This window comes from Astyanax mexicanus, chromosome 2 (assembly GCF_023375975.1).
Source record: "Astyanax mexicanus isolate ESR-SI-001 chromosome 2, AstMex3_surface, whole genome shotgun sequence".
Lineage (NCBI taxonomy): Eukaryota > Metazoa > Chordata > Actinopteri > Characiformes > Acestrorhamphidae > Astyanax > Astyanax mexicanus.
Genome location: NC_064409.1, coordinates 57,694,336 through 57,706,153, shown reverse-complemented (window position 1 = coordinate 57,706,153; position 11,818 = coordinate 57,694,336). Strand labels below are relative to the sequence as shown.

Here is an 11,818-nt window from a genome sequence, read left to right as displayed (position 1 = left end):
TTTTACGGTAATAATAACTGCAGTATTTTTTATACAGTCTGTGTTTTCTTGCTTTTTATGTTTATTGCTGTCTGTTATGTGTGAACACTACAAGGGTTTCTAGTTACTTAACTTCTTTTGCATTGTCCTCACTGTGCAATCTATCATACCATCTATGTAATTTGTGTGTATTTTATAAGTGTATATAACAGCTCTTTATGTATTTATTTATTTGTTTAATTGTAATTAGGTATCGATTAGGAATTAGCCAGATCTTTTTCAACTGGATGCCTTTAAGCCAAAAAAAGCAAAGCAGTGGGGAGCTGACGCTGGCTGACGCTGACACTGACACACACACACACACACACACACACACACACACACACACGCACACACACACACACACGTACAAGAACGCACTGTCCGGCTGCTGGACTGAAACCGATCCGCGTGTCCACGTGCTTTCCCGATTTCCATCTCATTTGAATATGTAAGCTCCGCGCGCCTATCCGCCGTGTCCGCCCTCAGACGCGGCCTCTATTTGTCAGATGCGGGTCTGGGAGCGCAAATCGGAGAGCCGGGCCTCTGAGCGCCCGCCCTCTCAGACACGTTGCCTTGGGAGAAGTAACACGGGGCGCACAATCGCAGCTCCGCATCGCTGCAAAGCCCACACGCACCTCACTCCCGTCAGCGCCCGCTGCTGCTGCTGCTGCTGCTGCCTGAGTGTCCTGGATTTACCGCGGAACAAAGGGAGCCACACCAGTCCCCCTTCGTCCTGAGGAGGTACGGCCGCCTTTCTCCAGCACACCGGTGGGAGACGCGTTTACGGAGCTTTTTCGGGATAAAAACGCTCGGCAGCAGGCACGTGTACTTTAGAAATGTCATTCTCGGAGCGCGCGCGCCTACATAATGCTTTATAGTTATATCGGGAGATTGAGCGTGTAGCGTTATGTGGGCTGAGGAGCCTGACTGCTGCTGGAGCCGCTGCTGCTGGAGAAGCTTTGGTTCATTTACCTGGGGCTGCTTTTACTTATTTTACTGCTTTTTACTGCTTTAATGTTACCTGTTTGTGCTTGTTTAGAGACGTTCAAAAAAGACAAAAGGAAGCTATGAGTGTTGTTGTCTAAGCTAATAGTTTTTGTCTGGGTGTATTAACTAGCAAATTAGCTAGGAAAGGTAATTAACTAGATATAGAGGCCTGCTCATAAACACAGGGCACGTTTATTGTTATTCCTGTTAGCTAGATTAGATAGTTAGTTAATATGCAAAGGCATGGTTATAGTATTAGATAGCTACATGTAGCTAACCTAGGTAAAGTAATAACGTTACTCTTGTGTTTCTATATTGGAAACGAGTTAAAGATTTAATTCGTATTCAGTATTTAGGGGTTCAGTTTTATATGTCTTTATTATATATAGGCTGAGTTTGGTGTTTTAATTTGGTGGTCTCCTGCCGTGCCCCACCCCTCATAATTCAGCTTACTAACGAACTAATTAGCGAATGTTAAGCTAATCATCTTATAATGATGATAAAAGCTGCATATATCTATTTAGTGCGGAAAAGCTGCCTTTCTGACCTGTTGCTGGTGTTCTAAGGACAGTTTTGTTGGGTGTGAACTAAGTCTACACAATGTTGGAACTAAAACTGTACATACAATTGCGAGCTAAGTTACATTTTTTCACTAGTTTTTGACAGAAAAGAGGGATCCAATATGTCATTATATCAACTTTAAATGACATTCAGCAAATATAAGCTGCCTGTGGTAAATATGTCATAGAATATAATACATTTGTGTATTTTTTTATATTGTACCAAGCAGCAAAAAAGTTATTTTTTTTTTAAGTTATTCAGATATTACCTTAACGTCCTGTGAAGTGATTATTATTGTGTATGTGCACATTACAATAATGAAGCAATGCTAAAACGATACATTGTGTAGCCCTAGTGTGAGTGATTGCTGCGTTTTATGTTTGAAGTGTTATTTAGGTTACTTTACCTTTCCAGACTAAAGAAACATTTTTTGTTCAGGACATTTTTTTACACATAACACACTGCAGAAGACCCTTGCTCACCTTAGAGGTTACCTGTGCAGTCCCAAAACTTACAAAAAAAAGATAGTATTAGGATACAGACTGCAGTTTTGGTGTATTGTCTGACTGAAACTCAATGTAAAATCAGAAATGTGGTATTTAGTCATCACATCCCCCTTTCACTCCTTTCCACTGTCCTTCACCACCCCCTTAACAGTGATTTTCTAGCACAAGATTATTGTTGTAAAGGTTTTGGCTGCCTTACAAAAGTGATAAGCTTAGTTAGACTCATGATATCACCAGCAGTTTGTCACCTTTCAGAGACGTGTTTACTGCTGTATCTACGGCAGGCTGTTACATAATGCCACTTTTATTACTCCAGAGGAAACGTGTTCATGGGCCTAGTCACCATCTGTAGACAAATCACAGTAATAAGCTATTAATGGAGAAACTGATGTAAGCATTCCCAGGTGATAAGATAAAAGCAGGATGTAGCCAAATTAATGTTTACTTGATGGAGAAACTGTGGGGACTTATGAGCTTATGATGATATCAGTAGTTTTTATGTTTATTTCTTTCACAGTTACTCAGTTAAAAGAATAAACTGGTCCGTAGACCTTTTATCTTTTATCTTTTTACAATTATTGGTTTTATTGGATTTATTGGAGTTTGGCTTATTCACATTCTGACACAAGAAAAGAAGCCAAATCTGATCTGATAGAATCTTTATAATATATCAATTTCCATGCTTGTATACATAAACCTGCTGTACAGAACTTATATGAACCCTATAGCTGATTTTATGGTGACACCCTTCTTCTCTCTTTCTCATCCTGAAACAGGAGGCTGTCTTCACACTTACTCTCTTTCTCCCCTGTGCCACGTGCTGCTTTAAACAAAGAAACATTAGCTATCAGGATCTTGAAATCTTGCAACATCTCCTTTAACGTATTTCTTAATGTACCTGTTTCAAAATCCCAAGTTCCCTCTGATAAGAAATATTAATAGTACTATAAATAGGGGAGAAAAAGCTTTAGACGACATCACAGTCTTGATTCATTTGCAGTCTTGCTACAAAAGCAAGACCCAGACATTCCAGCCTTGGTGCAAATCCACCCCAAATGTTTTAACATTTAATTCTGAAACCAGGCTCAGCACACAGCTTTTATCTGCTGTATCTTCAGCGCTGCCGCACCATTAAAATGGCTGTTGTGGAGAGCTATTGTTTGTGTCCCATGGTGGTCGTCATGGGCGCAGTGTTCCAGTCTCATTGAATAAGCAAGCGAGCGAGGCTCTGGGCGTGTTTTGGGCCACCTGGTTTGTTACAGGCCACGAGACTCAGTCCAAAAAGGTTTTATAATGAGGGAGAGATGTATCGCTGTATTATTATGCATGCAGATTTGTAGCATTGTCTAAAATAAAGATGTAATTAGTATTATATTCATGTACTACCTTAATAGTGTGCCACATTATTCTCTTCAGTCTAAAGACAGACAGACAGACGGACTATTAGGTGGTATTCAACTACCAGACACCTCTCAAGGCCAGTAGGTGGTTTTAGAAGCAGTATATTTTAAATGGACACTGTTTATCCTTAGTCTGAACTGGAGACACAGGTGTTGTGACTGGATGCTGGCCTGTCTGGCTGGGCTGTGTGTCACTGCCTTACAGAGTCAAGACATTATGGAGACCGCTTGCTTAGGTTGGCATCTTTAACCACAAACTTCTGCTTGGCTGTTAATCTCTATGATTGGTCCAGATATTTAATCCTGAAGTACAATTACCTATAAACACTACATTTCGACCATTTTTAATATATAATTAGCTTGATGAATAACAATGTGTAAGTGTAAATAAAGCACATTGTAGTAAAAAAAAAATAGCTGATTTCAAGACAAAAGGGAGAAATGGTCAATATATATATATAGTTTTAAAATTTTATTTAAAAAGCTCAAATGCTTTTTGAAATAAAATTTCTGTACCAGTCGTTTCTTAATGGTCCTACTCCACCGTGGCAGTGTTTCACTATTAGACATGACATTTAGCTGTGTAAGGTTCGTAAGGTGCTTTCGTGTTTATGTTACAGTGAGCTCTTATTGTCTCCAACAGGTCAGTGATGGTCAGTGGTGGTTAGGACCTGTGGCCGAGGATGTCAGCTTCAGATTCGGACTACTCCATTGACTGGCTGGCCAGCGATGACGAGGAGGACGTCGACAGCGAGGTGGAATCAAAATGCGAAAGAACGCAGGGGGTGCTGCCAAGCGCTTGTGTGTCTGAGGACAGCCCTCGGACCTGCAAGAGGAGCGCGGACAGCCCTGTGACGGACAAGGAGGCCAGAAGCTCCAGGAGCAGCTCCCCCTCCAGCTGCACGAGTTCCTTGTACAGAGCAGATGGGGAGCTATCTCCCCCAAGAGACAATGAGGACAGGTCTGGCTACAGCCACACCTCGGAAAGCCCTAAAGGCAAAAGCAGGCAGGCACAGAAGAGAGCGTGGAGCTCGATGGTGGTGCCGGAGCAAAAAGAACGACATCTCACAGCTTGCCGGACCGAGAGGGACAGGCTGTTTGCATGCAAGGTGAGGCACACCGTGTTCACAGCTGGCTTTGAATCACACTTGACGCATGGGCAGAACAGTGCAAGTGCCAGTGTACCGAGAAGGGCCCTTATCACCTGCATGATCTTGCTTCACCCGAACAGAATGAATGTTAGAAATACGCAGAGTGGAACCACTTCCAGGAAGACCCCTCCTCCCTCATGTGTGTCTAAGTGAAAAGTGAATGAGTCATTAGAGCCTACAAAACTCATAAATCATTTATAGGAGTGCTATAGGAACTGCACATGCCTTCGTGTGCATGTCATTTATGTTTCTTCTGCAGTTGTACAATGTCTTTTGTTTGAGGATGTTCAGTAGACCTCACAGAATTACTCACATCCTGAGTGGACTTTAACGTCTCTACTCCCCTCATTGAACATCTTAATATTTCACATTCTATGACACATATGTTTAGTTTCACTCAACTGTGATTGATTAAAATTGTGTAGAAAAAAATAACCAAAGTATTCTGAAAAAACACTCTTTTTCTGAAAAACTCATCTCCAGTAAACACACCCTCAGGGCATTTGCAACACAGTAGATATTCTCTTTTGAAGAATGAGTAATGATCGAATACGAATGATGCTGAATGATTCTCTTTGTTCCTCAGTGTGTGGAGTTGCAGTGCTACATTCACCCGCTGTCCTCCATCCTGAACGGCCTCCGCTCTGGCAGATACAGAGAACGTGAGTAGCTTTTCTTTCAGTGGGCTTTGGAAGCCACTTTAGTAATGCTTTATTAATTTCTGACACAGTGCTGAAACCCTTACCTTGGTAGCAGTTGACAAATAGGGACCAAATTATGAGCGGTTTGCCAAGGCATGACATATGCGTATATTTATATATGTGTTCAAGAGATTCGATATGGTGATGCCCATGGTGTGCATTGTTTGATGCAAGCCTATCACGTAACCAGAGCAGTTTCCTGTTGTAATCACTATTTCAGTTCATTACAATAGTACATTGTTGGCATAAAGAAACAGGCACCATGCGATATCGAAAACACCTGATTCTGTAAATTCCCTCAGGTTCTCCTTCACACATTAAAACTTCACAATGGCGGTTGTCTCCGGGGTGTACAATGCTTTTTATTTTCACTCTCCAGTGCCCACAAAAGTAAACTGAAACACTTAAAACAGCGTTTGGCCTGCCTGCTTTGAGAATTAGTTTCACAAGTACATTGGCTTCCACAGTGGCACTTTGTAAAAACTGTGGTTAGAGGATTGGCGAAACATGCTCGAGCCAGACGTGGCTTCAGCACGTACTACCACATGGTATTAAGCCCAGTAGATGCTGAATGATACATTTCACTGGCCAGGCTTTAGTTCCACATGGCTTAGCGGGCATGCGGGCACGCTGCGTACCGGGCCAGGCTGCTCGTGAGCGCTTGGGCTGTGGGATCTGTGTCAAAACCCAAGACCCCCAGACTTCCTGGTCACAGAGACAGAGAGTCTGCCTCCCACACACTTCACAGGAACCCATCTGCTCCACAGACGCAGCCTGGCCTGTCAGAGACAATGCGCCGGAGTTGAATGTTTAAAAAAAAAACTGTCTTTTCCTTTCAAAGGGCTCAGCACTTTCCAGGAGAGTGTGGCCATGGATCGGATCCAGAGGATAATGGGGGTCCTGCAGAATCCGTGCATGGGGTAAGAGCCTTACTTATGTATACATGCTATATGATGCTGGTGCTGTTAAACATGCTTTATAAATGACAATTTGTTGAGTAAATGAACAGTAGGTGATTAGATGTTATGCTTTGGTGAAGAATAATAAATAAAGATTGTCTGCCACATTGCCACATTTGAATTCCCAGTAAAACTAAAGCATCTGCCTAAACTACCTCTACTCCCATCTTTTCCTCAGTCTTCCCACACACAGCTTGCTAGATTTTGTCCAGCCGTCACTCTGATGGCAGTGCGTGTGTATATATAGTTATTCTGTCTGATTTACCTCCCAGTGTCACACTCACCCACACTCTTGCTGACAGACAGGTGTATGTGGGCATTCACATGTGCAGCATGGAGAGCCTCAGATTTTCTGGAGTGCTGCTGAAGGGTTCCTCTTTCTAAAGGACTAAAGGTTTTTCATGTTTGTGTCTCCTCAGCAAGTCTTGTCTTGCTGCAAACTTTATAAAGCTTGTAGGTCCCCAGCTTAAACCTCCAGTGTGGGCCAGCAGGAGGGCCACTCAGCCCTGTTAGATCAGCTAGATCAGCTATCGTCTATGCGCTACAGTGGGCAATTCATGCCCAGGTCATTAAAAATGTCCTGATCTCCGAACATCTGATTAGCTCTCTGCTGGTGGCACCACATAATGGCTGGTGATGTCACTGTTAGGATGTGAAAAGCCGTCTATTGCTGCTAATGGCCAAATCGCCATTTCAGCTCGAGTCAGAGTAGATAATGGATACATTTATTATCCATATCCAAAGCAGCATTTGGCAAAAGCCCAGCTCTGCTTCCCTTTATGCTAAGCTTTGTTTAAAAACGTTGACATTGTTCTTAGGCACAATATATATAATATACAGCTCTGGAAAAAAAATAAGAGACTTTGATTTTACCAAATTGAAAACCTCTGGAATATAATCAAGAGGAAGATGGATGATCACAAGCCATCAAACCAAGCTGAACTGCTTGAATTTTTGCACCAGGAGTAAAGGCATAAAGTTACCCAAAACCAGTGTGTAAGACTGGTGGAGGAGAACATTCCAAGATGCATTAAAAAAGGGTTATTCTATCAAATATTGATTTCTGAACTTTGCATTATTTGAGGTCTGAAAGCTCTGCATCTTTTTTGTTATTTCAGCCGTTTCTCATTTTCTGCAAATAAATGGTCTAAATGACAAGATTTTTATTTGGAATTTGGGAGAAATTTCCATAGTTTATAGAATAAAACAACAATGTTCATTTTACTCAAACATATTCCTATAAATAACAAAATCAGAGAAACTGATTCAGAAACTGAAGTGGCCTCTTTATTTTTTTCCAGAGCTGTATAGTTTTCTAGAGGAGAATATTGTCCATGACTAGGCTTAATCCCTGTCTGGAAAACCAGCCCACAGTGTCTAGTGGTCTCACCTTGGCTTCAGCCAGTCCAGTATATTGTCAGAACGTCATTTGAGACAAAGCCTCTGGCTAAAAACGTGGATCTACAGTTTTGGGTGGGGTGCCTTTTTAGGCCATTTGATCATGGCATTGAGCCAAAACAGCCCCAGTTCACTCACCAGCTGCTCCAGACACCATAGACACAAAGCAGGGGAGTGGCCGGCTCCCTGCAGGCACTCATAGCACGAGGGGGGAGCACAGAGAGGTTGCCCCTCAGGCAGTACCATTCTGCCAGCTGGCTGCTCCTCGGAGTGGGGCCACTGTGATGGAGAGGGGATAAAAGTGACTTCTCTGGGAGGAGCAGTTCTTGATTATCTATCGCATTAATATCACATGCTTAGAATGGGGACACAGCAGGTAGACCCTGGTCATGTCATTTGCACTAATCTCCATTAACCATCTGCTGGGGCCTATTAGAAGTCAATGAACACCGATTTGTGGGTGTATGTATGTCTGTGTGTGTGTGTGTGCGGGCTACAGCGTATGTGTGTGTGTGTGTGCACGTAGGCGTGGGCATGTAAGCCTGCGTCACTTTTCCTCAGCAGAACTACTTTTGTTTCTGTGCAGCACGGGTGCAAATGCCCCACTGCAGGCTTACGTGCCTATTTTTAGAGGCGAGAGAAACAGTTGCGCTTCATGCCACGTGTGGGCACAAACATGTGTGAATCAGCCTAGGACGTGTTCTAGACTGGAGCACAGTGTGCTCTATATGTGGTGAGTGCCTCTTTTGCATCCCGTGAGGTCAGCAAGAGAGAGACTAGACTTTCGCACTTACTCAGAGCAGATCGTGTGTTCCTGCCACACATATTTGTCTGAGGCAGAGCACGCTTCAGCCCATGCTACGTGGATGTTTTTTTCTTTTTCAATTCTCGTCATGAGTGGGTGCTCCTGCTAATCATATCCTTCCTGTGCCATGCAGTGAGCGGTATGTCAACATCATTCTGAAAATGGAGGAAATGCTGAAGAGCTGGTTCCCTCACATAAAACCTCACCAACAAGCCACTGCCATGGAGCTGACGCAAGAGACCGCCCCACTGAAGAAACCCAAGGTAATGGAATTATTTTTTGTGCCTTGAAATCTGACACAAATCTTATGCAGACAGCAAAATTTTGGTAGGGTAGAAATGTTCCCCACATTTGTTATACTAGTAGGTGTAGGTGTGGGTGGATGACATGCATGGAACACTGTGTACTTTGTTATTGTAAACGTCTCTAGTATGATAATCACTATTTTTAAGAAATCAAGGTTGGGCAAAAGCAATGAGTATGAGTAATTTAACACCAACATGCCTCACCAACGAAAACCTGTCCTGAACATGTGTAAGGTGAGAACTGGCAAACAGCAAAGGACAGCCTAAAATACCCATTATTCTTTAATCACTGGACCAGTGTGTAACAGGGCAGCCAGGAAGGGATTAGAATCTATTTTTACAGTTAAACGGTACTACGCACACCTCTCATGTTCCCTAAGAACAAAGGTAATTTGGGAAAAGAGTCCCTATGGATAGCCAAAGGTCATGAGGGATATCTGCAAAAAGCAAAAGAGCGTTCCAGAGAGCTATCTCTGTACGAGTCTTCCTAATTTTGCCTGCTGGATTCTCGTCTTTAAATAGTTGACTAAGATGTGCATATGGTGATTCAGTGGGGCGCTGATTCTGAGCTCAGTTCTCCCAAACATAGCTTTCACTTGGGTGTAAGACAAATGTACACCGACATAAAGTAATAATAAACACAGTGCTAAGGAACACCGTGTACCCTCAACTGTACTCATCCCACATGTGCTTGGAATCATCCCACATGTTCTTGAAATGGATAAATAAACGCTTCTTTCTCTCTCTCTCTCTCTCTCTCTTTCTATATATTTATTTTTTTCTAGTTGTCACAGTCATCCTCTGCTCCAGCCCCCATGTCCACCGGTCTGGTTAACCCTGCATCTAGCAGTGCTCCTCACATGGGCGCCAAGGCCATGCGGGTCAGTGACCTCACCCCCCCCGGACCCTACTCTGCCACCAACCTGAAATGGCTCCACACGTCTCCGATCTGCTCGCCAACAGCCGAGCAGGCCCAGGGAACAGTCCGGAACTTTCTCACAGCCCACAGAAACAAGGACGTAACGCAGGACAACTCTGTGTCCTCTAGCACAGACACGCCGCATCTTCAGACGGACTCGATGCCCAGTCGGCCTCCTCCGGGCAAGATCAACGCCCCCTGCCTGGAGAGACTGCTAAAATCCACAGAGAGCATTATTAGCCAGAAAGGCTCTGGGGGACCGGGTGGCATGGTGGCCAGCGGCTGGTCCTAGTCCACAGGGATGGCTCTGGATAATCAGAGCCTAGCCAGTCCCCGCCGGAGTCAGTCAGTCAGTCAGTCAGTCAGTCAACTCACTCCAGTGCAAAGTGTACCGCTCCTCCATTTCAGCCTTCAGGAGAGACACACAAAGCAGAGCAGGCCCAGCTTAGCAGCTAGAGGGACACAGCCTTTCACACACACACTGAAGTGAGAGGGAGCATCAGCGCGCGACTGGTGTGTGTCAGTGTGTCCGCATCATCTAACTTGTGTGTGAGGGTTGAATCCTTATTGTTGGATTACATTGTGTGTGTGGGTGTGGAAGTGTGAGTGTGAGTGTGTGCATTGCGAGTGTGAGTTAGGGAAGCCCTCTGATGCTGAGCCCCCTGAGCTGTCTTTAAGGAGGATATCCCTGGTGAGACAGAAAGCGCATAGACTACGGTGGCTCAGGCGGGCTGAGGCACGGAATCGGTGAATCTGTGAATAAAGGCAACCATGAGTTCAGAAAGGGAAGGGTAAAAGAGGGAGTAATGTGTTTTTCGGGAACACTTCAGATATTCCAGTGTGTCAGTGATCGCCATTGTAGTTGTAGTTGAAATACGTGGGTTGAATGTGAATTTTGCTTTTCTATTATTATTTTTTTTTTTTTCATCCACTCTGCCGAGTCGGTTGATGTGACTGTTACTTCTTAGGTTGAAAATTATTCTAGCTAAGTTTTTGGTACAACGGTTCTACCTCAATCTGACACCACGTCAACGGTTGTGTACAGGACGAACGACAACTAACGTACATCAACATCAAAACAGAGAGAGGGGGCCTACAAAGATGATGGTGAGCCAGATTTGCCTGTAGTGCCGGATGGATCTCGGGTACGGGCTGCTCTGCTTGTGAGAGAGAACCCCAGGAGCTCTAGAGGCCTGACTGGTGCCATTGTATAGAATGTGAACTGCAAATTTATTTAACTCTTTTTCTTTCTCTGAGAATTTCCCAGTTCGAGGGCATCCAGTGCCTGTTAATTTGATGTCAAGCTGTGCCTGTACACTGGTTTTGAATTGAAACAAGAACCATTTGGAATACCTGCAACCTCTAATGGATAAACGAAAGCAAATCAATCAGGAACCCTCAAAACTCCTGCCATTTCCTGTTATCACATTAAATTATTGAAATATTTGCCAACCGATCCCTGTGGTCAAGTGGGACAATGACATTTCTGTTTGCCACAGAGCTTGGATGATATCTATCTTGAGAGGGAGAAGGTATTCTAAGTTTGTGTAAATATTTGAAGTTGTTCAACTACCCTTTGCAAAGTGGCCTTTATAGTGTGATATTTTATACTTTCGAAATAAATGTGGTTATATTTGTTTGGCGTATTCCCATCGTCTCTGCCCACTTTTTTATCGTCTTTTCCTTATCCACTACTTCACATTGATTGGCTGTTGTCTGAGACAGCCAATCAGCTTTCTTACAAGAACCCTCAAGAATGACACACTGAAGTCTAAACTGAATTATTCACAAGGCTCTTGTTTGGTTAATTCATAAAGTGAAAGGTGAGGTATTACAGTATCCCTGGCATGTCCTTCTGCGTTCTCAGTCTCACTTTGATGTCTCACTAAAGAGACCACAGCATACTGTTCTCTTTGTTTTCTAAAGCTTCATCAACATTCTGATATAAAGGGATTTTATGCAGATATTCCTGTCATCCTTCGCCATCTCACCACAGCATACAGACCAAACCAATCCAAGCCAAGAGAAACGCAACCAACCAACCAACCAACCAACCAACCAATAACCAGTGAGACTGGTACATCCTCAAATACCAGAACCTGAAA

General features: G+C 43.6%; 1 protein-coding gene across 2 annotated transcripts; it reads left to right on the top strand.

The window, feature by feature from the left end:
• Nucleotides 1-605: 605 nt before the first annotated feature.
• On the top strand, nucleotides 606-11,359 carry LOC103025905 (circadian-associated transcriptional repressor). 2 transcript variants are annotated; one of them, XM_007228258.4, is made up of 6 exons: nucleotides 606-762; nucleotides 4,119-4,584; nucleotides 5,213-5,288; nucleotides 6,169-6,247; nucleotides 8,623-8,752; nucleotides 9,580-11,359. In XM_007228258.4, exons 2-6 carry the CDS (start codon nucleotides 4,159-4,161, stop codon nucleotides 10,003-10,005), a joined length of 1,137 nt encoding a protein of 378 aa, XP_007228320.3. In that variant the 5' UTR covers nucleotides 606-762; nucleotides 4,119-4,158; the 3' UTR covers nucleotides 10,006-11,359. The 2 variants fall into 2 exon arrangements, with proteins under 2 accessions (XP_007228320.3, XP_007228321.3); XM_007228259.3 differs by having other exon boundaries at nucleotides 606-840.
• The last annotated feature ends 459 nt before the right edge of the window (nucleotides 11,360-11,818 follow it).

Coding starts and splice junctions, on each gene's coding strand:
- LOC103025905 (XM_007228258.4), top strand. CDS start 4,159: ATGTCAGCTTCAGATTCGGACTACTCCATTGACTGGCTGGCCAGCGAT. Junction 5,289..6,168: donor CTCTGGCAGATACAGAGAAC/GTGAGTAGCTTT, acceptor TTCCTTTCAAAG/GGCTCAGCACTTTCCAGGAG. Junction 6,248..8,622: donor CTGCAGAATCCGTGCATGGG/GTAAGAGCCTTA, acceptor TGTGCCATGCAG/TGAGCGGTATGTCAACATCA.